Source organism: Paramisgurnus dabryanus, chromosome 10 (genome assembly GCF_030506205.2).
Source record: "Paramisgurnus dabryanus chromosome 10, PD_genome_1.1, whole genome shotgun sequence".
Taxonomy (NCBI): domain Eukaryota; kingdom Metazoa; phylum Chordata; class Actinopteri; order Cypriniformes; family Cobitidae; genus Paramisgurnus; species Paramisgurnus dabryanus.
The window spans coordinates 19,857,826-19,885,611 of record NC_133346.1 but is presented as its reverse complement, the minus strand read 5'-3'; the positions used below and the strand labels follow the sequence as shown (position 1 = coordinate 19,885,611).

At 38.1% G+C, this 27,786-nt stretch overlaps 1 protein-coding gene and 2 long non-coding RNA genes across 3 annotated transcripts; all 3 read left to right on the top strand.

Annotated features, from left to right (window-relative positions):
• Positions 1-629: 629 nt before the first annotated feature.
• Positions 630-6,631, top strand: LOC135779854 (uncharacterized). Its single transcript, XR_010544885.1, has 3 exons — positions 630-762; positions 2,581-2,679; positions 6,497-6,631. It is a non-coding gene; the product is annotated as an uncharacterized lncRNA (long non-coding RNA).
• A 3,411-nt stretch (positions 6,632-10,042) lies between these two features.
• On the top strand, positions 10,043-12,071 carry LOC135779466 (uncharacterized). Its single transcript, XM_065290179.1, has 7 exons — positions 10,043-10,172; positions 10,252-10,518; positions 10,890-11,054; positions 11,178-11,323; positions 11,442-11,548; positions 11,626-11,729; positions 11,875-12,071. The coding sequence occupies exons 1-7, from the start codon at positions 10,043-10,045 to the stop codon at positions 11,904-11,906; spliced, it is 951 nt and encodes a 316-aa protein (XP_065146251.1). The 3' UTR covers positions 11,907-12,071.
• Positions 12,072-18,181: 6,110 nt separating this feature from the next.
• On the top strand, positions 18,182-19,155 carry LOC135779855 (uncharacterized). The gene is made up of 4 exons (XR_010544886.2): positions 18,182-18,406; positions 18,562-18,707; positions 18,800-18,903; positions 18,981-19,155. It is a non-coding gene; the product is annotated as an uncharacterized lncRNA (long non-coding RNA).
• The last annotated feature ends 8,631 nt before the right edge of the window (positions 19,156-27,786 follow it).

Sequence of the window (27,786 nt, the reverse complement as noted above, 5' to 3'; positions counted from 1 at the left end):
ACAGCTGAAAGTCTTGTATACTAACTTTCTCATATTTTTTCAAAAATGTAATGTTTACTAAGATCTTATTTAAAAGCAATTAACAGAAAACCATGTGTGATTATATGATAAACTGTCAAAACTGATTGTGCTATTAGTATTTTCCTGCACTGGCCACTTGAAAACTACATGAAGGTGAATGTCACACATTTACCACTGAAGTTTCCTGTTGAAACTTTACTGCAGATGCTTTACTTAAACAAAGCTACATCATTGACACAGTGTTATAATGTTTGACAGTAAGAGATCAGAGATGTCTGAGATGATTTATGATGATGTGATCAGAACTGAAACTCTGGAAATGGACAGAGGAGAGAGAGAGGAGATGATGGTGGACATCTATGAAAGTTCAGATGCTGTAAGAAATGATGAAGTGATGATAAACACAGAGATGATGAGTACAGAGAGACAGCAAGAGCTTCAACATACAGGTACTCACATTCATTTATCAGTTGATTTATTGAAGTGTGAAAGAAAAGACAAATGTAATCTGATGTGTGTGATTTTCAGGAAGAGTCTCAGGGAAGAACAGAAGACACAGATCAGTTCAAGTGTGTTTGTGTTTACTGTCTGTTCTTCTGTTCATTGCTGTACTAGTCATCTGTGTTTATTTCACAAACCAACTACTAACACACAACTTGACTAAAGAAAGAGAAGAGTTACTAACACACAACTATAACCACATAAAAAACAAAAGTGATGAACTTCAAGATGCCTTACAAGGTAATCATGCTTTGTTTCACTTTTTTAAGTTAGAAATAGAGTAAAATAAATAGTTACATATACCACTTTATGCTATGCAGCGAAAAGTATTTTTCCTCTTATCTTTCTGTATATTGAATATTTTTACACAGAATATAATTACATCTTTTACCAAAATCTGTAAATGCATAAGTGAGACCCTTTTAAACAAAAACACACAATGAAATATCTGAAGATAAATTCTTTCAGCTATTAAATTAAAAAGTAATATGATACCTATTCCCTCTGTGTTAAGGGTTATGATGGTAAGAAACCCATCAAAGGCTTCCTGTAGTATTTTTGGCCCACCTTTTTAGGTCCTGTCCTCGTATATTAATGGGTTGTATATCTTGTATTTGACTACACCATTTAAAAACTTTAATTTTCTAATATTTCAACAATTCAAAGGTATACTTTAAAAAGTGAAAGTTGGATAAAGTAAAAAAAAATACTTCAATAAAGTGCCGCAGTGATGACCGGAAGTTAGGAGGACACTGGTTCCCTCGACAAAAAGCCCATACATTTTTTTTGGATTATCACAAAAAATTAACTAGGTGGTTAACAAAAGTTTTATCCAACACGATAATCTTAAGACATTAACACAATTTATAGGTCTAAATGTGTTTACTAGAAATTAAAATGTAACCTTACTGTGCATTCAGACCGCCACCGGCGAGAGAGTCAAAGTGGCCGGAAGTCATTCATTTTCAATGAGAGCCGGCGGCGAGCTCCGGCAACCAGCGGCGCGTCATGTACAGCGTGAGCGTCGAGGAGAGTTGAAATCAGCTCAACTTTATGGAAATGAGATATGACGCGGTTCAGCGGCAACCAATCCGAAGGTGGAAATGTTCACCGGCAACCAATCGGAAGGCCTTGTACCTTTTGCATATAGTTAACATGTACTAATACACACCAAAGGAAATGTTAAATCCTGAATTGGACCATAGGAGCTCTTTAAAGTCCCTCAATAACATCTGTAGTCCCATCTGTAGCAACTTGTTAGTAACCGCCCTTTTAAAGACACATGAAAGTCACGATTGACGGTATTACTGGTGTGTGTCGTAAAATAAAACGTGAAAATATCTTAGGCTTGTGTTAACCCAAGATCCTTTTTGAGGTGTTTAACCAAAATCCCATAAAAAACAGAAGTGCTAAAATGCTAACTTGCTTTGGGTTTTGCCTACAGAAAAACATCCCTGTGGCACACTATTGATAGGACCTAAAAAATTCACTTTAAATGAAAAATTTAAGTTGATAAAACTTACATTTTGTAAGTGTTACTATTTGAAGTAATGTGTTTAAGTAGAAACAACTTTTACTTTTTTAAGTATAGATGTGCTTTAATATGTTATATCAATGACCATGTTTACATGCACACTCATAATGCGAATATAAAATTGCCATTACTTGCAAACACAATACTTCAATAAAATAAATGCGATTAAGCTCATAATCGCAGTAAGTACAATCATATTAAAAGAGGTGCCATATGCCATTTTTAATTGCAGTACAGTATGTGTCCATCATGTAAACGCTTTAATCACATCTATACCGCAACTGAAGTGCGCATGCGTTTCCTGGAAAACAAAGCTCTGACGTTCCATTGAGGAAGAGAATCGTGGATAATAATGACCAGTTATCATGATCAGCTAAAGTATTGAAGGTCTGGCTACGCGAGACTATATTATGAGCAATAATAATAATGATGCTGTCTTTAATAATGATGGACTAATGTCCATGTAGTGTAGTTTGTTCTTCTGCTGACTGTTGTTTTTGTGCTCTGTTTGTATTTGTATACAGAGAAAACCCAGCTAATACTCCAGATCAATAACTTAACCAAAGAAAGAGATGAGTTAATGAATGAAAGAGAAGAACTGAAGAGATGGCTTACTGAACAAGGTAATCTCATGTTTACTCTCCCTAAAATATTAAAAAATATATATATATTCTGTTCTAAGGTAATGGGTTTAATTCTCAGGGATAAAAAATAAATATACTGTAAGTCACTTTGGAATAAAAAAAAATGCTTAATGCTTAAATGCTTAAATGTAAACCTACTAAACATTCAACCTCATAAACTAAATGATCATTTAGCATTACTGTTATTAAAATATTCAGGTGGGTAAAATGCACACAGTAAAACATCAGATGTCCTCATATTCAACCACCAACAGAAAGTGTCACATCAGCTTTATACACTAGTCCACATTTGAAGTGGATCAAAACATTTTATAAGAGTTGTCTTAAAACCAAAATGTGTTTCTTCACAATCATGCATAACATGTAAGTCTGTTATTAGTCAATGTTGTCATTAATGAAATTTTATCCTTCACAGCTTTTTTATAGTCTCCAGCCATGATTGTTTGTCATTAGGTACCAATTGACCTGTCAAAGGGGTCTGTAATTGGGAACTGGTGATTATTTAATGCTCTGTTAGCTTCACTTGAGGTCAGAAAGCATTGAAAATGCCACGTTTAGTGAGATTTCTGACCTGAACAGGGCCATTGGGATGCTGCAAGGAGGCATGACACAGCGTGAATTGGCATATGAAGTGGGGACATCTCAAAGTGTTATTTCCAGAGCCTGGAATAGGTTTAGAAGGTCTGGTAGTGTGAGTAGGAGGCATGGTGGAGGCAGACAACGGGTTAGTGATGGTCAACCCGGATCTTTTTAAGGATTCGGGTTATTCTGAGTCACTCACTAATATGATCCGGGTTGTGCGAGTCACTCGAGTCACTTGAGTCACTTGGTCAAAATCTCCCAATTCCAATCGCTAAGTCATACTAATGCCAACCAAGCAACTCGGATCACGCGTGCAGCTACGAGTTTATGACTCCTCTGCTCACAAAAAAGGGCTTATGTGACCTGAGGAACTCGTAAAAAACATGCATGCCCGTGGTAACATTATCAATAACATAATTGTAAAAGTTTGGTGTGTTTAGTTTCATTTCATAACGACAAATATATCAACACCACATTTAGAAGATGTCAGGCTTGGTTGACTTGGACGTGAGAGGAACGTGTCCTGTTTCAGATTGACTTAAAAGATCCACGATAGGCTTCGGTTAATCTTGTGAGTGAGTCCCAGACAGAGCCGCTCGCCCGCTCCTGCACGGGTCCTGTGAGTGAACCACTCACGTCACTCTGAGTGACTCAGTCAACAAGAGGAGCCGTGTACGTCCGTCGGTGGCGGATCTTTCCAGCAGCACTGCTGCAGCAGTCCTCGTATTTAAAAATGTTAAACATTTGCAGCTTCTACCCAAAACATTGTGCCAGTCAAATATTTCAACAGATTAGCCTACATGAGTCAGTGGGTTAACAACACGAGCAAGGCTTGTTTCTCCTAGCCCAGGATTCAAGCTCCATGAGTTGAGTCACTCTCTGTGTGAATCCCTGAGCCGCCGACCAACTCATTGTCGCGCGCACGCATCCCAGTTTGTACTCGGACTCAGAGCTGCAAGAAATAATGATCCGGAATAGCAGCTTTTGGTTCACTCGGTACCCCCAGTCGACATTTGGTGATGCAAATTAACTCGTTGTTGCAAGTTATAGAACCTATGGCAGCTTATGTAATTTGTTGTAATTCTGTTGTAAACATTTGAAGAGCTTTGTGTTTGATACAATTTCTCATTTTTAATGCAAAATCTGAGAGGACTCAACTGACTCGGGTTAATGGTCACTAAGGACTCATGGTTCTCGAGTCATTTTAGGGATCGGGTTAAATGATCCGAGTTTCGGGTGACTCGCTCATCACTGGTCACAACACCAAATCAAGACCGATACTTGACCCTGCACGCCTGCAGAAATCGTTTCATGCCTGCAGTCAGCCTGCGAAATGACCTACAGGATGCAACAGGATTGCGAGTATCCACTCAGACTGTGAGGAGACGACTTCATGAAGTTGGCTTGAGAGCCAGAAGACCAGCTGTGAGGGTGCCTCTTACCAGAGCACACCAACTGGCACGTCTACAGTGGGCAACAGAACACCACAGGTGGACACTGAATAAGTGGGGTACGGTGCTTTTCACAGATGAGTCCCGGTTTTGCGTGAACTTCCTAGACAGGCGTAGGAGGGTCTGGCGTCGCCTTGGGGAGAGGAATTTGACACAAAATGTTGTACAGCATGACAGTTTTGGTGGGTCATCAGTCATGGTTTGGGGAGGAATCTCCATGGGTGGAAGGACAGAGCTTGTCATCATAGAAAATGGCAGCCTGACTGGCCAAAGGTAAAGGGATGAAATCCTGAGACCAGTTGTGCGACCATATGCTGGTGCAATGTGGCCAGATTGCGTGCTTATGGATGACAAAGCCCGCCCACATCGAGCAAGGCTTGTGACGGAGTTCTTGGAGGAGGAGGGCATCTCAAGAATGGAGTGGCCAGCCCGATCACCCAACATGAACCCCATTGAACACATTTGGGAGCAGTTACAGTCAAGAGTGCAAGCACGCCAGGTCCCTCCAGGAACCCGTGTGGAGTTGCGAACAGCGTTGCTGAAGGAATGGCAAGCCATCCCTCAACAGAATATCCAAAACCTCATCTCAAGCATGCACGAGCGATGTGAGGCTGTGATCAGTGTCAGAGGTGGTAACACTGCCTACTGACTGGTTGTCTCAATGCATAACATTTGTTGTTTCTTGTTCATACCTTGTTTGTCGCATTTGTTAAACCAGATTTTTTATATGCTGAAACATGGGTAATAACATATTGTTTTGTTGAACTGAAAAAGCATTCTTTCTTGTTTTTGAGTCCTGCTTCAAGCTCTGACTGCAGTACAGTACAGTATCCAGTGCATTACCATTATGACTATTGTGCTGGCTTCTTGAGGCACTCCAAAGGCACCACACTGCTGTACTGCAGGGGATAATGTTTAGGAGGCATTTCTAGTTCAGTGTGACTTCAGTTGAATCACAGATTTTTGGTACACTCTTGTCTTCACGAATGTGTGACGAGCCACTTTACACCTTGTGATAAACAATCATATCTAGGAACCATTAAAAGTGATGAGGCATGAAATTCCATTGATAATAACATTGAAAAATAGCAGACTTGTGTTTTATACAAGAATTTTAAACAATACCCGTTCTTGTTTTAGGACAATTTTGATGCATTTTTTTTATTCAGTTCAAATGTTGACTAGTGTATTTACAGAATGAATTTGGCAAACACTTTAATCTAAAGTAACTTATGGGGTAACACTTTATTTCGATAGTCCACTTTAGACATTTTACTAATTATAAGTAAATTTGCAACTACTTATCAACTACCAATCTTTAGAGAATTAGTAGATTGTCTGCTTAATATCTACTAACACTTTATTGTGAGGATATCTCAACAGACTTTCAACTGACTATAAGTATCTTTGCAGGTGCATGTCAACTTATTCCACTAACCCAAACCTCTTCCCTAACCCCAACCATTACAGTCTACTAATACTCTAATGACAGTTAGTTGACGTATAGTTGCAAATTATTGAAAGTTAGTTGACATGTAGTTGCAAAGTTGTTTATAGTTAGTAGAATGTCTAAAGTGGACTATCAAAATAAAGTGTAACCACTTATGGTGCATTCAAGCTATACATTTATATCAGTATGTGTGTTCCCTGAGAATCAAACCCATGATCTTTGTGCTACAAACACAATGAGCTACCAATTGAGCTAGAATAATATAAATGTTTCAGCACTGACAAAGTAAATATCTAAGTTGTTGTTTCAACAGATCGGCGCTCTGATAACTTTTGGATTTACTACAACTTCAGTTTTTATTACATTTCATCTGTGTGGAGTAGCAGGAGTGACAGCAGACAAGACTGTGAACAGAGAGGAGCAAATCTGCTGATTATAAACAACAAAGAGGAACAAGTGAGTGATGAAGAATGAGATTTGTGTTTGTGTATGTAAACATTAATTTATATGAGTATTTATGTGTAATTTATCACTGTTTATGACAGGAGTTTGTGCTGAAGGTTACAGCTGGTCAACTTATCTATTGGATTGGTCTGAGTAAAGAGGGAGGGGTGTGGAAATGGGATGATGGAACCACATTGACATTAAGGTGAGAGATCATTACATTTAACTGAAGATCAGAAGGTGTCAGTAAGTTTTTTAACTCTTGTGTTTCATTGGTGTTTCAGTTTCTGGATGAATGGATACCCCGAATATTACAATCAGGATTGTGCTGTAAAAACTTCTTTAGGGTGGGCTGATTATTCATGTGATTTTACTAATTAATGGATCTGTGAGAAGAGAATCTTAGAGTGAAATAAACTCATAAAGTAATACACCAGCACTAGTGTGTTTAGTAACTGTGTTTACATCAATGTCATTGAGAATACCAAAACATTTTATTATGTGAGCTTAAATACAATTTCCTGTTCGTAGCAGGTGCCTTACTCAACTAAACTTGGGCTCAGTGGCGGCTCCAGAGATTTTTTGATGCAGGTGCTATGGGGATGCTCAACACTTAAGAGAAGGTGCTTGGAATTTTGGGGGCGTTTCATTATGGAGGTCGCATTGGACCACCCTTGGTGTATATATATGCGCTTCGCACTTGCGTTTCAGATCGTTAAAATAGGGCCCTATATTTATGATGCTAGAGCATCTGTAACTCAAAACAGAGACCATACACTGATGCTAAACCCGTAGACCTTTTAAACAGTTTATAGTAATGTTAATATTATTATTGTTTGTAGACAGTAGGCTATATAGATATTGTTAGCAGCGTAAAAAAAAACTGACGTCTTTGCGCCCCCGAGCTAGTGCGCATCGAGAGGTTAACAAAACACTTATGGTTTTAAGTATCATCTGCAGTTAACAATATCATGCATTTGCTCCTCAGTAATTACCTGTATTTCTGTACATTCTTAAAAAGTGTTACCAACATGAAAGCCCACCTTGTGACTTGGGTTCTGCAAGTGGACAACATGGGGGTGGGGGCGTTGGAGGCTGAGCCATGACTGTATGTTTCCTCTGTATCATTTTTTCTTGAGGTGTTATGATCCTCAGTGCTGTCAGATGAACGTACTGAATACAAAAGATAATTGAGCATGTTCATCAGTAATTATTTACTAGCAATGATTGTACTTACTTCTTTATTTAACTATAGACAAGATATTATGTCAACATGAGTGGCGGCTGGTGACTTCTTTTTTTGAAGCGCACGATGCGAAGTTCGTCACAACATGTATGTAGCTTGTCATGTGTGTGTTCAAAATATGTGTTCTGCGCTTTGAGAGATCGTGTGTGCATCACGTGTCATGCCAAAATAAGTGCCTGCTGCCTTGAACTTGAAAGGAGATGCTCGCGTGTGCCAGATACTCGCACAATCTCATGTGTAATCAGAGTTAACTGTTAAGGGAGTGTCTTGCCTGTATTTAGGGAACGTGAGCGTCTCTTTTATCATAAACGGTTTTGACGCGTCTCCAGCAGGCACTTATTTTGACAAAACACGTGATGCACACAGGATCTCTCCACACGCATGACACATATTTTGGAAAAGGGAACCACACACATGACAATCCGAACACTTATTATGAATTAGCGCATCCTCGGAAGTGCAGTCACGAGCCGCCACTGGTCAACGTCCAATCTAATCTAATGTATGCTAATTCTTTCTCATCTGAACTCCCCCCGTTCTCCTTCCTCATGTCTCTGGGGTTGTTCCTTGGTCGGCAACCTGTAAGAACACAATAGAAACTAAAGTAAAACTACCGTCGTTTGCTATGGATCTATAAGTGGCAATTGCACAAATTGTGTGACACGAATAAAGTTATCATTTTGTTACTGTATGTTAGCCATGCATGTTGCAGCTGAACTGGCTATTAGCATATAGCATAATAAGACGTTGTAATACGTAAAAAGGGAAATGTTGCTTAATCTTACCAAAAGCAGCGTCCAGTTCATCAAAATGAGGACATTTAATGGGGTCGTTCCGGCCTTGTTGTTGTTTTTGAGGCTATCGCTGTTATTTTCTGTATGTACTCCAACCTTTCTTTCCCCTTTTCCAATCTCCAAAGTCCTGTTTATATGGGCACCATTGGACAAGGTTTTTGTAGATATTTTCCCAAATGGTGGTTGTGCACCATTTGTTCAAATTGCCTTTGGTAACATGGTTCGGCCCAAACAGCAGTTAAACAAAGTGTCTCCTTCCATGTCCAAAGCCAGCTTTTCTTCTTAGCAGCAGCCATGTTGAAAAGCAAGAAAGCGGATGTTATGCAAAGCCTGCAAGTCATATCCAGAATATTTTCAAGCGAAATCACAAGCGTCACTTACCCCATGCGAATGCACTAAACGGGTCACATCTGGGGGGATTTCTAAATCACACGAGGTCCCCAGATAAAGCTAATCCTGTGCAAATAGTACTATAGTGTAACATCTGAGGTCTAACTACAGGCTTTAAATGGTGAAGAAAAAACACTCAGCAATCCAGGAGCAAAATAAAGGTAATAACCCAACAAACATATTGCAAAGACTGTGTTACAACAACACTGAGGATATAAAGGATGGCTACACATTCACAAGATGATAATCAACCCTGCTGAAAAAACAGCATCAAACCAGCATGGACCAGCATGGGAATTATGCTGGTCTATGCTGGTTTAGCTGGTGGTCACAGCATACCAGCACCAAAACACAATATATGCTGGTATGACCAGCACGGGATGCTGGTGTTAATGCTGGTTTAGCTGGTGCTAATGCTGGTTTGTTGCTGGTTTAGCTGGTGCTAATGCTGGTGCTGATGCTGGTTTAGCTGGTGTTCACTAGCAAACCAGCACCAAAACACAACATATGCTGGTCTTGCCAGTATGCTGTTTTTTTCAGCAGGGAACTAAACTAGAAACAAATATACACATAAAACCAAAATTAAAAAGGAAGTAACACAGGATGTGATTTCACTACCTGTCTTAAAAGACATCCTTTAATTGTTTCAAAGCTATACTTTATCTTCACACAACAGCTGAAAGTCTTGTATATTAACTTACTCATATTTTTCAAAAATGTTCCCATAATGTTTACTAAAATTTTATTTAAAAGGAATTAACAGAAAACCATGTGTGAGTATATGATAGACTTTAAAAACTGATTGTGCTATTAGTATTGTCCTGCACTGGCCACTTGAAAACTAAGGTGAATGTCACACATTTACCACTAAAGTTTCCGGGGTGGACAAACTTAAACAAAGCTACATCATTGACGTGTTAGATTGTTTGATAGTAAGAGATCAGAGATTTTTGATGATGATGTGATCAGAACTGAGACTCTGGAAATGTACAGAAGAAAGAGAGAGGAGATGATGGTGGACATCTATGAAAGTTTAGATGCTGTAAGAAATGATGAAGTGACGATAAACACAGAGATGATGAGTTCAGAGAGACATCAAGCGCTTCAACATACAGGTACTCACATTCATTTATCAGTTGATTTATTGAAGTGAGAAAGAAAAGTCAAATGTAATCTGATGTGTGTGATTTTCAGGAAGAGTCTCAGTGAAGAACAGAAGACACAGATCAGTTCAAGTGTGTTTGTGTTTACTGTCTGTTCTTCTGTTGACTGCTGTAATAGTCATCTGTGTGCATTTCACCAATGAGACTAACCAACTACTAACACACAACTATAACTTGACTAAAGAAAATGAGAGGTTACTTACAAAATACAGCGATTTACTAAACCAGAGCAGAATCTTGACTGAAGAAAAAGAGAAACTTAGAAACAAAAGTGATGAACTCCAAGATACTTTAACAGGTAATCATGTGTTTTACTTGTTTCTAAAAAGATACATAAATGTACAGTTTTTATTCTCTGCTGTGTCCCCTGTCCAATTTTCTGTATATTTTACATAGTTTAACCAAAATCTTTAACTCAGTAAAACATATCTTTGATGTCTAATATAAGCAGTGGTTGACTGTGGCCGGTTGCTTCCTGTAGTTGTTGTTGTGGTCTTTTTCAGCTGTTGTGGAGCAATTTTGGCCCATATTTGCCATTATAAAGTTATTTTTTTCCAAGTACTGTACTAATAGTGAATGGTTGGTTGGTTTAAATCCCTAACTCTGAGTCTGAGCAATAGTTATAGTTAGCAAACTTATCTATAATCATGTAGTGTGTTCTTCTGTCAGCTGTTAAAGAGCTGAAAAACCATTACATCTACAACTTAACCACAGAAAGAGATGAGTTACTTACAAACAATAGCAAACTGCTAGAGGAGCAAAACCAATGTCGAAAGAATACCAGAAGTCTAATGAATGAAAGAAACGAAATGAACAGATGGCTTACTGAACAAGGTAAACTTGTGTTTTCTCTATATTTAACAAACATTAAAGAATAATGCATTTTTAGTTTTATACAATATTTCAGCATTGTGTGTATTTCAGCATTGACAAAATGTAAAACTGTTGTTTTAACAGATCGGCGCTCTGATAACTTTAAATGGATTTACTACAACTTCAGTTTTTATTATATTTCATCTGAATATAAGAGCTGGAGTGACAGCAGACGAGACTGTGAACAGAGAGGAGCAAATCTGGTGATTATAAACAACAAAGAGGAACAAGTGAGTGATGAAGAATGAGATTTAATGTGGCTGTGTGTATATATACATAAGCGTTAATTGGTGTCTACTGTATGTGTTTATCTGATTCATGTGATATTTTACTGTTTAATCACGGCAGGAGTTTTTGCAGAAGGCTATAGCTGGTAAATATTATTATTATTGGATTGGTCTGAGTATAAAGGGAGGGGAATGGAAATGGTTTGATGACACCACACTAACATTAAGGTGAGATATCATTCAATTTAAGTGAAGAGCAGAAGGTATCAAAGTTTTTAAACACTTGTGTTTCATTGGTATTTCAGGTCCTGGATGAAAGGATACCCAAGACATTACAATCAATACTGTGGTCTCATATCTACATCAGGATTTGCTGATGATTCATGTTCTGATAAATATACATGGATCTGTAAGAAGAGAAACATGAAAAATATTATATGATAAATATACAGACAATGATATAAAACGTTATATCTTTTTGAAATTCAGCAGCCTACCAGATCTTTTCTATAGTAATTTAATAATTCAGATTTTTGTTATGCACTCTACTTTAGATCACCACACAGTTCCAACAATCTTCCCTTAACATCATCAGCTCACTGTCACAAATCACCACAGCTTCATCAGTAACCCAACAAAAGCAGCCCTTTTCATGCATCATTTTATGATCTTGTCAATTCTTACCTGTTAACTAACCGGACTTACCATCCTCACGACTTGTCTCCTTCATCACCTTCATTGGCTGCTTAGCTTCCAGGACACAGAAGTGCTTCTCTTCATCTCTTACCAAGACAAAAGATTGTGACTAAGTTAAGCTCTTATTCCCTCTGTACCATTACAAATAAACCTTGTGAATGATCATACCTGTTATGTCCTCTTCAGTCTGTGATAATTTTGTTGTAAATATCTGTATATTTTGTCTAAAGTTGACTAATTTTGACATAAGACATTTTGATTTAGATATGTAACCTTATTATATACTGTATGTTTCCTGTTTATGAAGATTATATAAACAGGTAAAGGTTTGTGTTGAAGTATGGTCTGTATAGCTAATTTTGCCCTTTATGACACCTGTAGGATCGATTTGCAGGCTTAATGAAAACTCTTGTAGTCAAACAGGCAAGGGTCAAATAACAGCAAACCCTACAACGTAGGTGAGGCTGATCTCGTAGTCAATAATACAGGCAGTAAGGTCAGGGCAGGCGGCAAACAATCATAATATCAAATAAACAGATCAAAAGTAACAAACTGGATAATCACAGACAGAATAACACTCAGGCTGACAGCCGTGGCAAATCAAGACTTCTTCTTTCTTACGGCGGTTGGCATCCAGCTTAATGGAGCAATACCGGCCCTTCTGTTCCGGAATGTGGACAAATCGAGACTTTGTGTCCAAGTGCAGTTTATAAAGGCAGTGGGTAATGGGAAACAGGTGGCAGTGTAATCAGTTCCGGTATGTGAGATCATGGGAAATGCAGTCCGAATGATACTAGTAATCGGGGGGATGGCTCCCTCTGGTGGTGATCGGAGGATGAGGCAGGTGCTTCCACCATGACAATAGTAGGCTACTGTTAGCATTTTTCAAAATCAGATACCCTGCTTTTAATTAGGAGATTAGCTATCATTTTGACAAATGGTTTAAATCAGGGGTGCCCAACCCTGTTCCGGGAGGGCTGCCATGCTGCAGACTTTAGCTCCAACCCCAAACAAACACAGCTGAAGCAGCTAATCAAGGTGTTCAGGGTTCCTTGATAATTATAGACAGGTGTGTTGGAGCTGGGTTGGAACTGAAGTCTGCAGGATGGTAGCCCTCCAGGAGCAGGGTTGGTCACCTATGGTTTAAATAACCAGCCTGTCATAGTATTTCATAGTTCATTTGGCAGGATCGTGGCGGTACCCATGTTTTGTGTGGTAGCACATGGCCATTATTTAGGGTAGTGTGCTGCCGTCAAGGGCGTAGGAACCGGGGGGGACGGGGGGGACGTGTCCCCTCCAATATTGGAGACAGTTTCATTTGTCCCCCCCAAAAATTATTTGAAAAATTTTTGATTTTGAAATCTTTAACTCGCATGCTTTTATTTTGAAAGCGCAACACAGCGTCTTTTCACCGGCCCGCCCACCCCCTCAACGGCTAGTGGGGTCTGAAGCTGGCGACAGGTCGTCTGAGGTTAATATGAAGAGACAGCAGCAGCTCAGTTTAAATTATTTCTTTCTACTGGGGAAGAAAAGAAAGAAAGGAAATGTGAGTTGGTATAAATTTAGTCCTGGAGGATAATTATATTTTATGTTTAACGTAAGCCATGGATTAAAGTTCTCCGTCAATTGCAAAATTCTTAAATTCACTTTTCATAAAGACGACGTGTATTCCCCTTGCTAAGCGGGATTTGATCAAAGCCTGGAGTGGAGCAAAAGCACGTTCTTCTCTCCACTGTAAGCATTCTGTAATCACTTCGCTCCGGGTTTTCAGACTGTAACTTAGTGTGTTAAGCTGGTAAAATTGGTGTCTTTGCACTGTATGCCTTGTGATTTGTCCCGTTACATGACCACTCGCGTCCCGTTTTTTAACTGATACGCTGATCTAATCAGTGACTGGTACATGTTTGTTAAACTTCATGTGGCGTCACAAGAACCAAGAGGCAGATGACATCAAAATCCTGTGAGAGCGATTCAAGAAAACATACGAGGAGACTGCTATCGAAATGCTTTTACGGTACTTTGATGTCATCCGCCTGTCGGTTCCAGCACCGCTGCCCGAAGTCGAACCCGCAGCATAAGCAGCAGTGCTGCTGATCACGGCACATGATAATGATCACCGACACCTGTCATCCAATCACAGACCCCGTCCCGTCCAGTGTACATTACAGGGGTGATATACGATTTCATATTTTCTTTTTATAAAGTGGGTAATTTACTGTAGCCGTTTCGCCTCAATCTGAAATGCCCCAAAAGCATTTCCAACTTTGCTTGGACATTCTCGTGCGTGAGTCACAGCCTGTACGCGTGTTTTAAATAGCTAAATCTATGTAAGTTTTTTTAGTTTGTCACATAAATTAACATGAAGGGGATAACGTTTTTTTTAACCCTTAGTGCAGGAGTCACAAGTTTGTTTTAGACATATAGTAAAGGGAATGGTTCAATTAAAAGGACTGTGTTAAAAGTAAAGCTGTAAATTAACAAACTATTAATAAACCTACCATATGTTGTAGGCATAAAAGTTATAAATTAGGAGATTAACTATCATTTTGACAAATGGCTTAAAAGAATACAATGTATATTCACACAAAACCATACTTGCACTGCTGCTGTAGCCCACCTTTGGTCCTGTATTTTATAGTGACAGTTGGCAATATATGCCACATGAGACTTCAATGTTGCATTAATAGCAAAAAAGTGCTAGCTTGCTATTAATCAGAAGAAAATAAAATATAAACATGCACTGAAAGTGTATTTACTGAAGTAAATACTGAAGTATATTTTAGAGATTAAAAATGCTTTAAAATTGTCAGTTTGCATATTTTAAATGCCAGTTTAAAACATCTCTCCTTAAAATGCTATTGGTCTCACCTATTTACATAAAGTGTCAGTTCACAAGACTTTTTTAAGATGTCAAATGTCAAATCTTTTGTGTCCTCAGAGAACATATGTAAAGTTCTAGCTCAAAATACCATAAAGATAATTTATCATGTTAAAATTGCCACGTTGTGATTTTTTTTTTCACTTTAACCCATGCCTTAGACTTGTTGATATTAAGCTGATGTTGTGATTCAACATCTAACTAGTAACGCTACACTCTTGCTAGGTAAACGTTGTCACTATTAACCTTACTAGCCAACGAAGGCTGGCGAAAATATGGCAGACTTTCCAGTAATGTAATGGAGAAAAGCGATTTGACACTAAAAACAGTATTTAGGATGATGATTGTAAAAGAACATGATGAGTTAGTCTGTCTGTGTGTTTTTTGCTTGTTCATGACATTCCCATAAGTATTTTTCTATACCTTGTCCATTTCCACTACTTTCGTATTAGAGATCAGATGAAGTTCAGCTGGAAACTAACAGTGGTGACACTGGTGAGGGTAATGCAGGGAGAGCTAGCACTGAGCTCCAGGTAGGTGTTATATGAAGGGTGAGGTGATTTTAGATTGTTGATCATGAAAGGAAAGTTTGAACATGATTAGAAGTGAACACGTTAATTATATCATTTAAGTAGAATAAAGTATGTCGGTGAATGTTTTGCAGTGTATGACATATTTCTGTTCAAATCATTAACGGATCTGTCAGGTTTCCGATATGTGTCCCCCCCAATGTTAAACTCATTCCTACGCCCCTGGCTGCCGTGTCTTGTCAGTTTTGCGTCCTGACTCTGTGCTGGCCTGTGCTGGATCGTTTTGGTATGTTATGTTTGTTTGACAACAGTCATTGGTTAAGTCACGTAGTCAAAGAGTCGTGTCATAGTGTGTTGTCTTGTCCTAGTCTTGTTATTTATTGTTAAAGTTTTGTCTTTTGCCCCCATGTGGGCTTTTAGTTAATAAACCCTGTTTGAATTCATCGATACCTGCACTTGGGTCCTGTTCCTCTTGTAAATCATGACAGACAGTTCACCTATCACTCAAGTGGCCACTACCTTAATTTTGCAGAATTTTAAGGCTGAATATAATTTAAATGGATGAGTTACAAAAAATTATTATAAATAAACTACCCATAAATTATGTTATGCTGTTAAATTTGATTATATTTGTGATAGAAATGATGATAAAGGTTTTCAGATAACCACTTTGTTTGTTTTAATGCAATCTATTGCATGGCTTTAGATTAATGGATTTATTTACCCCTTTTTGAATGGCATGGTGATAAACACCATATTTTTTGTTTAATAGTATTAACTTTTAAACTTATAAACAGCTGATTAAGGGTCACTGATGTGGTTGTTCTGGTTTAGAGCTAAGACAAAGTCATTTGACTTTGACATATGACATGTAAATATGTTTGATCTTGATAGACTACACTGTTGCTGTAGAGCAAGTGCAAAGATTCACTACTGATAAGTTATACACAGACACGCAACAATGAGAGCTATAATTGTTTTGATATCATGTTCAGATAACATGTTGAGGACTTATTTGTTTGTGCAGAGTTTCATGAATAAACACATAAAAATTAAAAACAGTGCACAGATCAAGCAGGTCCAATTTTCTGGTGTCTTCTGTAGACCATTAAACAAATCAGATGTAAAAACAAAATATTTCTGCAGACATCTGCAAAAATGATGTAAAGACTTCTAACGGTAGGCCTACTTTCTTATCTTTGATAAATGTGATATTCATGGCGTGATTAAAAACTTATATTGCTGTTTTCAGGCAAATTTCCTACAAACCAAATAGGTGGTTATTGCAAATAAACCCCTTCAGGATGATACAAGACCAGTGGCCGGTTGCATAAACCTTTAAGACTAGTCTTAAAAGTTAGTCATAATTATTTTTCTTCAAGACTGATCATAACTGTTTTAAGTATGCTACATAGAAAGGTAGATTGGTCTAATTTAAATCCAAATAATAAGACTGATTAGCCCTAACTAATTGCTAGTTAGTCAGAATCATTCTTAAGACGCAGTCTTGCTATGTTTATGCAACTGGGCACTGATCACGTTCTGATCACCTTGTAAGGCCTTATTCTGCCATAATCATCAACATCATCACTTTTCTGGTTACATATCTGTGAGAAAATCACTCATGATATAATCAGTTTGTTCACTATTATTGAATTTATTACAGTTTCTTTACTGGGCAAGTTTGTTGTTGTCTTTAAATGTCTTAGCTGCAACTCAACAAATTGCCCAAAGCATTATAAACTCAATTTAACTGATTTGCACACTAAACCTTAAACCATGACAAAAAAAATGTGGAAAACATTTCATGTTGATGTGCCTCCAGAAACATGGTTGGGAAACACTTTGATAGGCTGATCGATTTGAGCAGTTTGTGGACTTCCATAGACTTCCCATTGACTTCCATAGTAGAAGAAACAACTACTATGGGTACCGTCAACTATTTGCTTAAGCATCATTTATCAAAATATCATTTTTTTGTGTTCAACAGAATTAAGAAATTCATACAGAAACAACATTAGAGCAACATGAGGAAGTGTAAATAATGAGAAAAGTTATATTTTGGGTAAACTATCCCTTTAATTTAAATGTCAAATTAGTACAAAGGCCATCTACAACTACATTACAAAATCCACTGTAACCACCTGAATAAATCAATCTGAAAATCAATCATTTAACCGGACTTTCTGCTGTCTTAGACTGATCAATTAAACAAAAACAGAAAAGTATTATGGTAGAGCATGTGAAGATTATTTCTATAGATAACGCTTTCCTGTTCTGGCCACTTAAATATCACATGATCTTAACTTTGACATCTGTAAGTTTGACATTTCGTGTTGGGCATACCGTAAGAACCAACCTGTGTTGCAGCAACCTATAGCATTGACACAGTGTTATATTGTTTGACAGTAAGAGATCAGAGATGTCTGAGATTATTGATGAGGATGTGATCAGAACTGAAACTCTGGAAATGGACGGAGAGACAACAGAGATGACGAAGGACATCTCTGAAAGTTCAGATGCTGTTAGAAATGATGAAGTGATGATAAACACAGAGATGATGAGTACAGAGAGACAGCAAGAGCTTCAACATACAGGTACTCACATTCATTTATCAGTTGATTGATTGAAGCGAGAAAGAAAAGACAAATGTAATCTGATGTGTGTGATTTTCAGGAAGAGTCTCAGTGAAGAACAGAAGACACAGATCAGTTCAAGTGTGTTTGTGTTTACTGTCTGTTCTTCTGTTGACTGCTGTAATAGTCATCTGTGTTTATTTCACAAACCAACTACTAACACACAACTATAACTTGACTAAAGAAAAAGAAGAGTTACTTACACACAATTATAACTTGACTAAAGAAAGACAGAGATTACTTACAAAATACAGCGATTTACTAAAGCAGAGCAGAATCTTGACTGAAGAAAGTGAGAAATTCAGAAACAAAAGTGATGAACTCCACCGTGGCCTTTATGAACAAGGTAATTGTGTGTTTTGTAAAAATTTTATTCACTTTATACAGTACTTGCATACTGTGCAGTACAGCATTTTCTCAATTGTAGCATTGTATTATAGTTGTTATAGTAAGATTATATTATTTCAGCACTGACAAAGTTAATGTCTATTGTTTTAACAGATCAGCTGTCTGATAACTTCAAATGGATTTACTACAACTTCAGTTTTTATTACATTTCATCTGATCAAAAGAGCTGGAGTGACAGCAGACGAGACTGTGAACAGAGAGGAGCAAATCTGCTGATTATAAACAATAAAGAGGAACGAGTGATGAAGAATGAGATTTAATCTGTTTGTGTGTTGGGTATCTAGCAGTTTATGTCAGCTCTGTGTAATATTTAATTGTTTCATCATAACAGGAGCTTTTGCAGAAGGCTATAGCTGGTCAGTATTATTATTGGATTGGTCTAAGTCAGGAGGGAGAGGAGTGGAAATGGGCTGATGCCACTACATTGACATTAAGGTGAGAGATCATTACATTTAACTGAAGATCTGAAGGTTTTAAAGTTTTTTAACTCTTGTGTTTTATTGGTGTTTCAGTTTCTGGATAAATGGACATTCCAGACACAGTCATACATGTGCTGTAACATCTGCATCAGGATGGGTTAGTTATTCATGTAATGGGAACCAAAGATGGATCTGTGAGAAGAGAATTGTACAGTCACTGATCATATAATAAATATGCATGTACAGTAAAATAAACTCATAAAAACTTTTCTTTTTACACCAGCACCAGGTTATGTTTACTTATCTTGTTTGTTAATGTTGTTTCATGTTAAGCAATAAATAAATTACCCATAAATGATGTTATGCTGTTAAATTTGATATCTGTGCAGTGATAGAAATGATGACACAAAGGTTTTCAGATAACAACTGTGTGTTCTTAATTTGTATTGAACCTTTATTTAACCAGGAAAAATCCCATTGAGATTCAGAATCTCTTTTTCAAGGGAGTCCTGGCTAAGACAGCAATATAAAAGTTTCATAATTAAAATATACAGCAAAAACAGACAACATAAAACATAGAGAAAGAAAAAAAGTTGGCAAATTAACATAATCTCCACATAATCCCGGGCAGCACTCAGTATCAGCACATGTGCATATAGTCCTTAAGTAATCCTTTATCCTAATTTTAAACTGCATCAATGTTGGTAGATGTTCTAATTTAAGAGGTTTCTGCAGTTTGTACTAGGATGATGGGGCAAAAAATTAAAAGGCACTTTCACCGTAAACAGTTCACGTTCAGGGAATGTCATACATGATTTGTCCATTTAATCTAAGATTACATTTCCCAGTAGTGGCTTTAGGAGTCAGGAGAGAACATAAATAAGAAGGCAGTTTATACTTTATGGCCTTTTAAAGAAAAACATACCAATGCTCCAACTTGCGATTATGCAAAGAAGGCCAACCAACACCCTCATACAAGTTACAGGGATGCGTACGAAAGCTAGAATTAGCTACAAATCTTAGTGCTGCATGGTATACTGAGTCCAGCATTTTCAAAGAAGATTTTTTGGCATGCATATATAAAATATCACCATAATCTAGCTTTGACAAACATGTAGCTTGTATACGTGTTTTTCTCGCACTAAAAGAAAAACAGCCTTTATTTCTATAATAGAAACCCAACTTCACTCTAAGTCTTTTTGTTAGACATTCTATATATTGCTTAAAAGACGAACTTTCTTCTAGGAAGAAGCCAAGATATTTGTAGACTGATACTCGTTCAATTACTCTCTCATCTAGAGTAACAATCTTACAAGCATTGTCTGTTTTCCTTGATTTAGAGAAACACATCATTTTAGTTTTGTCAGAATTGAATACCAGTTTCAATTTTTTAAGATTCCTCTGAATAATGTTAAAAGCAGATTGCAGGTCCTCTAAGGCCCTTGTTAAGGAAGAGGCAGAACAAAACAAAATGGTGTCATCTGCATAAAAATGACACTTTGCTATGTTGTTACGGTAACACTTTATTTTACGACCCGCAAAGTACCGCGTAATTAAACCGAATTTACAGCGTACCTATTTGTAACAACAGGGTAGGTAACCTGTAGGTATAAGGGAATAATATTTTAAGTTTGGGGTAATAAGGGGGTAAGAATATGAAGAATTATAAATTATTTATACTCTAAGTATTTTATAACAACAGGGTACCTATTGTAATATTACGTGGTATGTATGACTTAGTCAAGTCTATGGGGAAATTATGTTTTATTTATTTTTTATTGTGAATTTTTCATATTGACTACTGAATGTTGTATACAGTCAATGTCTACGAGCCACATCGGCAAATAAATATATATCACTTTTATTTTAGTAGCCTATATTACTTGCTTTTAATAACAAAAGTCCAGCTGATTTAATGTGGTTATCTTTTTTTTAAGGTAAGTACAATACAAATAGCAACTTATTCCCTATTTACCAGGAAACTCCTACATTTGCGGACATATTTGAAGTGGTGCTTTGCAATTTATTTACTGTAAACACAAGTATTTTAGCCAAATATAATTTATGAAATGGCAAACCAGAATGAAACAACAGCAGATATCAGCTCCCGCTAAAGCAAAAGACGACTACATGCGTAGGTTAGTGCGCAGGTGTAGAGCGCGCGGCCGTCTGCAGGAGGTTTGCTGGAACGCGATCCTGAGGTGAAATTTCTTTAAGAGGTTTTAAAAACGTTCTACACTGTGGAGTACAGCTGCGAGTGATGTTAGCAGGTTCCGCATGCTGGATAAGGTGACTGGTTTTGTTAATACATGACTCACGCATTTCAAACAATGTTTTTCAAGAAAGTTGCTAGCTAACGGTAGCCGGTTAGCTAGGACATAAGTAAGCCTAAAATTTATAAACGTAACTGGCTTAGAAAACTCTGTTTCTGTCAAGGCACAGTGAAGAAACATTTACTGAAGGCTTTCATTTATGTTTTTTATATGTAATGCAGAACAGCATTTGTGAGACGACATCAACTCATCATCCGAGTGGACAAGAACACCAACAGAGGAAGCCAAGCCGCAAAAACAATGAAAAATTGTCATGACTTTTTATTTTAAATAAAAGTTATGTGATAATAAACATTAAGTGTTGGCTTAATTATAGTGTTTTAAAGATGTTTTGAAATAAGTTGTTTTAAAATAAAACTAACAATATTCTGTATGTTTATGGTATTTACCCTATAACAAGAGGTGAACAAAGCACCACTTTAGTTTACAGCCCGCAAATATGAGAGTTACCTGGTACATACACAGAACAATCGGGGAATAAGCCCCACTTTAGTTTACAGCCCGCAAATATGTGAGTTACCTGGTACATACACCGAACAATCGGGGAATAAGCCCCACTTTAGTTTACAGCCCGCAAATATAAGAGTTACCTGGTAACTCCTGTATACATATACAGATCAAAGAGGTACAAGTTGCTATTATTTTTATTGTGTGTTATATTTTATTTGCCGACGTGGCTTGTAGACATCAACTGTAGGCTATACAAAACACTTCATCAGGTAAGTAGCAAATATGAAAAAAAAACATATTACACATAGACCATATTACCCATAGACGTAAGTCATACATACCACGTAATATTACAATATGTACCCTGTAGTTATGAAATACTTAGAGAATAATTTTCCATATATTCTTACCCCCTTATTACCCCAAACTTAAAATATTATTCCCTTATAACTACAAGTACGTACTGTAGAGGTACTCTGTTGTTACAAATAGGTACGCTGTAAATTCGGTTTAATTACGCGGTACTTTGCGGGTCGTAAAATAAAGTGTTACCGTTGTTACATTCTGACACAAGTCATTTATATAAATAGTAATTAAAATGGGCCCCAAAATTGACCCCTGAGGGATACCATTTTGTATAAATAATATGTTTGAGGACACACCATCCATCTTAATGCAAACTCTTGCATGGTTTTAGATTTATGGATTTATTTACCACTTTTTTAATGGCAAGGTGATGAACACAATTTTTTTTTAATAGTATAAACTTTTAAAGCTTATTAACAGCAGATTAAGGGTCACTGATGTGGTTGTTCTGTTCTTAAATCATTTGTCTGTGGTTAAGCAGCCTGCTGAGCATTAGCATGTATATGCAACAAACACTGTTTGTATATGATGTTAGTAGGTTTGATCTTGATAGACTGCACGGATGCTGTTGCTGTAGAGCAAGTGCAAAGATTTGCTACAGATAAGTTATACGCAGACATGCAACAGTGAGAGCTATGATTGTTTTGATATCAGATTACATGTTGAGGACTTAATTGTTTGTGTAAGTGTTATGAATAAACACATAAAAAATGTACTTCTCTGCTTTCTACAAACCAAACCAAACCAAACCAAATAGGCGGTTATCGCAAATACAGTGGCAAGAAAAAGTATGTGAACCCCTAGGAATGAACTGTTTTTCTACAGTGATTTGCCATAAAATGTGATCTGATTCTCATCTAGGTCACAACAATAGACAAAAGTTGACAACACACAAATAGTTGTAGTTTCTTGTGTCTTTTTTAAAAACACATATTAAACATTCACAGTCCTGGAGGAAAATGTAAGTGAACCCTTGGATTTAATAGCTTGTTAAACCTCCTTTGGCAGCAATTACTTAAAGCATTTTTGCTCATTCCCCTTTACAAAAACACTCAGACACATTTGTAGGATTTTTAGTGTGAACCGCTCTCTTGAGGTCACTCCACAGGTTAAGGTCTTGGTTTTGACTCAGTCACTCCAAATGAAGCATTTTGTTTTTCTTAAGCCAGTCTGTGGTGGATTAACTTCAATTCTTCTACTGAGCTGCAACTGGCAGACAGCCTCCCTCACATTAGCCTGTAGGATATTTTGTTAAATTTGGGAATTCTTAGGACTGAGGAGTTTGAAAATTAATCTAGTTATCCATTTGCATGGATCACCGCCATCAGGTATGTGTCACTACAGATTTCAGTCCTTTCCCTTTCTCCATCGACCAGAGTTCTCATCTCTAGAACCAGAGCCTATGCAGCTGGACTCAAACTGTCTCTCACTGTCAGAACGAAATAGAAGACACAAGGTCTCTGCCTCTATTGTGGAACGAAGGGGCATAAACATCCAGATGTGCCCCATCCATCCTCCATGGCCTTCGGTGAGTGTCATACAAGGTTTTGATATCTGTTCCTCGTCTCTCTGTTACGGTTTCCACTCTCCTTGATTCCGTGTCTGCCAGCAACTTATTTTAGTTAAAGTCTGCAAATACCTCCAGATAGGCAAAACTCGATTCCAAGAAGCCCTTCAAGTCCACTCCATAACTGGAAAACCACTCAGCCGCTCAATCATTAGATACAGTGTGGGTCCCATTACTCTTGACAGTGGGAGCGCTACATCAGGAGGAAATACGTTTTCTGGTTCTGGAGAACTCAACATCTGACATTGTTCTCGAGCATCCGTGGTTCATTCAACACCACCGGGAGCTCTCTTGGGTCACAGGTGAGGTGAAACGATGGAGTTTTAACTGTTTCTCTATCTGTTTTCTCCAGTTCTCTCTGTCTCATCGCAAGCTAAACTCAGTTCTTTCACTGTGTACCACCACCATTGAAGCCCCAATCAGCACGTATTACCTGAAGTACCAGTCCATTATTCTGACTTTGCTAATGTCTTCTGTGCCAAGAGAGCTTTGCAGTTACCACCTAATTGGCCATGGGTTTGCGCGATTGATCTCCTACCAGAGGAACCAGTGACCAGAGGTAGGATCTATCCACTGTCCATTCCCAAAAAGAAGGCCATGGAGGAATACATCCCCAAATTAAACAAGGATACCTCCTTCCATCTACTTCACCAGCTGCCTCCAGCTTTTCAAGGACAGGGCTTGTGGCCATTTATTGATTTCCGGGAACTCATTCACATGGTAAAGCCCATGCAGAGGCTGCGAGCTGTGGTGTCAGAATGAGGAATGAGTGTAGTGTTATTTAAGAGAAGATAGACTAACTAAGTGACAAATGTAAAAAAAAACTCGACCGGCTCAAAAGTGAAGAGGCCCACCGGGAATTCTCCCGGTTCTCCTGATTACCCACCCCGGGCCTGCATATACCTAACCTATATAATCCAACTATATAACCTATAATATAAATCCTCTATTTATATATTTTGTTCAAAATATATATATAAATATACCTTATAAAAGTGGACCGGTACTCATATGGCCCTTTTCCATTGCATAGTACCCCACGGTTTGGTTTGGGTCAGCTCACTTTTGTGAGCTTTTCCACTGGGTGCAGTACGTAGTACCCGATACTTTTTTAGTACCACCTCGGTCGGGGTTCCAAGCGACCCGAGCTGATACCAAAACGTGACTCAAAAACACAGTAGATCACTGATTGGTCTGAGAGAATCATCACTACCAGCGTCATTGCTATAATGTAAAAGATTAACTTTACCTTTATGCTAGCTTGCGCTGTCTCGAGCAAACATGTTGTCATCTGTGCTCTGCTATAAGTTTCCAAACTCCATTTTAGCGATGAAAAACATCCACAGGTTGAGAATCAGGAACACCATAACAATTTTTTTCCAGACAGTTTGCAGTTTGTGGCGGCACATTTGCGGCGCGCACGTTCGCATATATGCTTAAATGCAACTTAAATGAGGATCAGCAGATCACGCCGACTGACACCACAGGTGTTTGTACAGTAACTGTCATGTGAGACAGAGGTAGTGATAAACGCGATGTGCAAACATCCATTTGTGGTGGCCAATTTTAATTTTATGGCGGACAGAGAAATAAATGAATGTATGGGAATGTACAACGACGCTCTCACTTGCATGATGTCACAGCAGTAGGCAGCGCAAATATAACGACACGCCTATAATCCCTCCCCCTCTAAAGTGTTACTAAACTTGATGAAAAAGCTAACCAAGCCAAAGTGAGGTGAGCTGACCCGACCTCACCCTAACCAAAGCGTGGGGTACTATGCGATGGAAAAGCCCCAATAGGTAGGCACTGATCTATTTTCATCTTTAGTGTACCTGCACTTTTTCTTGCGTTCCGGCACTTCTCACATGTTGCCGATACTGTGCCTCTCTGAGTCAAAGCGTCAGTAAATGGGTTATTATTAGTAATGACATCACACTACAGGGAGGGGGCACTAAGTGAATTATCTGATTTACCTATCATCTCGACAAATCACACGAAAAATATAGGAAGATTTCTTTCCAAAATTTAAAGGGGACCAAGAATGAGTCAGAACTTCACCAGGAAAAAGTAAAAACTGTCCGTGAGCAAACCTGCACCTGTGATTCTGACAGGCAGTCTGCTAAAGCAGCAGCACAAGCAACGTTACAGCTGTTATTACTTTAAAAGGTGATGTTAACAAATAACGTGACCATAAGTGCCCAGTATCAGGCGACCCTAATTCCTTCAACATCTTTTGATCTTGTACAATTTAGAAAATATTCTTTTGATAATGATTATATTTCAGTGTAATAGATTTACAAGTGAAATAATTTACCATTAAATGTAATAAATGTATCCCCAACTGCTAAGTAATTATCTACATTTGACACACACACACACACACACACACACACACACACACAAACACGTACTAGCAATATCTAAGGTGTACAATGGAGTACTGGAATTTTTTTCCCACTTTAAGCACTCACCATATGTTTCATAGATATATCATGATGAAACTGCAATGAGAGAATGGTAAATGTGTGGTTTAGCTACAAACACTATATAAAGTTCATAAGGCGTGAGTGGGGTCAACTTAACGATACTTTGTGTTTGTTTATAGATGTGGTTCCCATCATGTGATTTGAAAAAATAGGCCAAAGGAGAGCTCAGCAACTATAAATGCATTGTGTGTTTGTGGCGGCATGCGACCGTGCGTGCAATGAACTTGCAGTGCGGAGACAGAAGCGAATTAACAAGGTTTTACATTACATCGGTTTGCTGATGTGATTTCAAGTCACGTCATTTATAAGAATAGCACAGAGATGAGTGCATGAAATATAGATGCCTGTGATTGATGCGCATGGCCATGTACACAATGAACTTGCAGTTTGGAGACAGACGCAAGAAATTAAGGCTTTAGAGGCCGGTTTTGTTGCACTTGGAATCAGAGTAAAACATCACACATTGATGGCTATGAATGCAGAAATTGGATGAGGTACTGACGGTCCCTGTAGAACGTGAGCCATGCCAATGGATCATCCAAATTATTTTACTTATGAATGGCGCAGGGGTATGGTGATCTCAGCTCATTTCAGGTCATGAAGTTACAAGAGAAAGAGTGTACCTCACCTTCTTCTCATACAGTTTAGGACCCCCTTGAAAAAGAGATGTCGCATCTCAAGGGGCTATCCTTAAATAACAAATAAATAAATAAGTAAACGCAAAGTTAATCTAAAATAAGACATTCCAAGCATTATGTAGACGTACACTCACCGCCCACTTTATTAGGTACACCTGTCCAACTGTGGTTTAATGCAATTCAAACCGCTGCAGTTCAAACCGAGCGGCAGAATGGGAAAGAAAGGTGATTTAAGTGACTTTGAAAGTGGCATGGTTGTTTGTGCCAGACGGGCTGGTCTGAGTATTTCAGAAACTGCTGATCTACTGGGATTTTCACACACAACCATCTCAAGGGTTTACAGAGAATGGTCCGAAAAACAGAAAATATGCAGTGACAGTGCAAAAGTGGCAGTTCTGTGGGCGCAAATGCCTTGTTGATGCCAAAGGTCAAAGAAGAATGGCCAGCCTGGTTAGAGCTGATAGAAAGGTAACAGTAACTCAAATAACCACTCGTTACAACCGAGATATACAGAAGAGCATCTCTGAACGCACAACACATTGATTGTTGAGTCGGATGGGCTACAGCAGCAGAAGACCACACCGGGTGCCACTCCTGACAGCTAAGATTAGGAAACTAAGGCTACAATTCATACAGGCTCACCAAAATTGGACAATACAAGATTGGAAAAACGTTGCCTGGTCTGATGAGTCTTGATTTCTGCTGCAACATTCAGATGGTAGAGTCAGAATTTGGCGTCAACAACATGAAAGCATGGATCCATCCTGCCTTGTATCAACGGTTCAGACTAATGGTGGTGGTGGAATGGTGTGGGGATATTTTCTTGGCACACTTTGGACCCATAAGTACCAATTGAGCATTGTGTATTGTTTCTGACCATGTCCATCACTTTATGACCACAGTTTACACATCCTCTGATGGCTACTTCCAGGAGGATAACGCGCCATGTCATAAAGAGCAAATAATCTCAGACTGGTTTCTTGAACATGACAATGAGTTCACTGTACTCAAATGGCCTCCACAGTTACCCGATCTCAACCCAATGGAGCATCTTTG

What these genes read in the sequence shown, in the direction of transcription:
- LOC135779466 (XM_065290179.1), top strand. Translation starts at nt 10,043, where the DNA reads ATGTACAGAAGAAAGAGAGAGGAGATGATGGTGGACATCTATGAAAGT. An exon ending in ACTCCAAGATACTTTAACAG is followed by an intron (nt 10,519 to 10,889) that starts GTAATCATGTGT and finishes TTCTTCTGTCAG; the next exon opens with CTGTTAAAGAGCTGAAAAAC. An exon ending in TGATAAATATACATGGATCT is followed by an intron (nt 11,730 to 11,874) that starts GTAAGAAGAGAA and finishes ACTCTACTTTAG; the next exon opens with ATCACCACACAGTTCCAACA.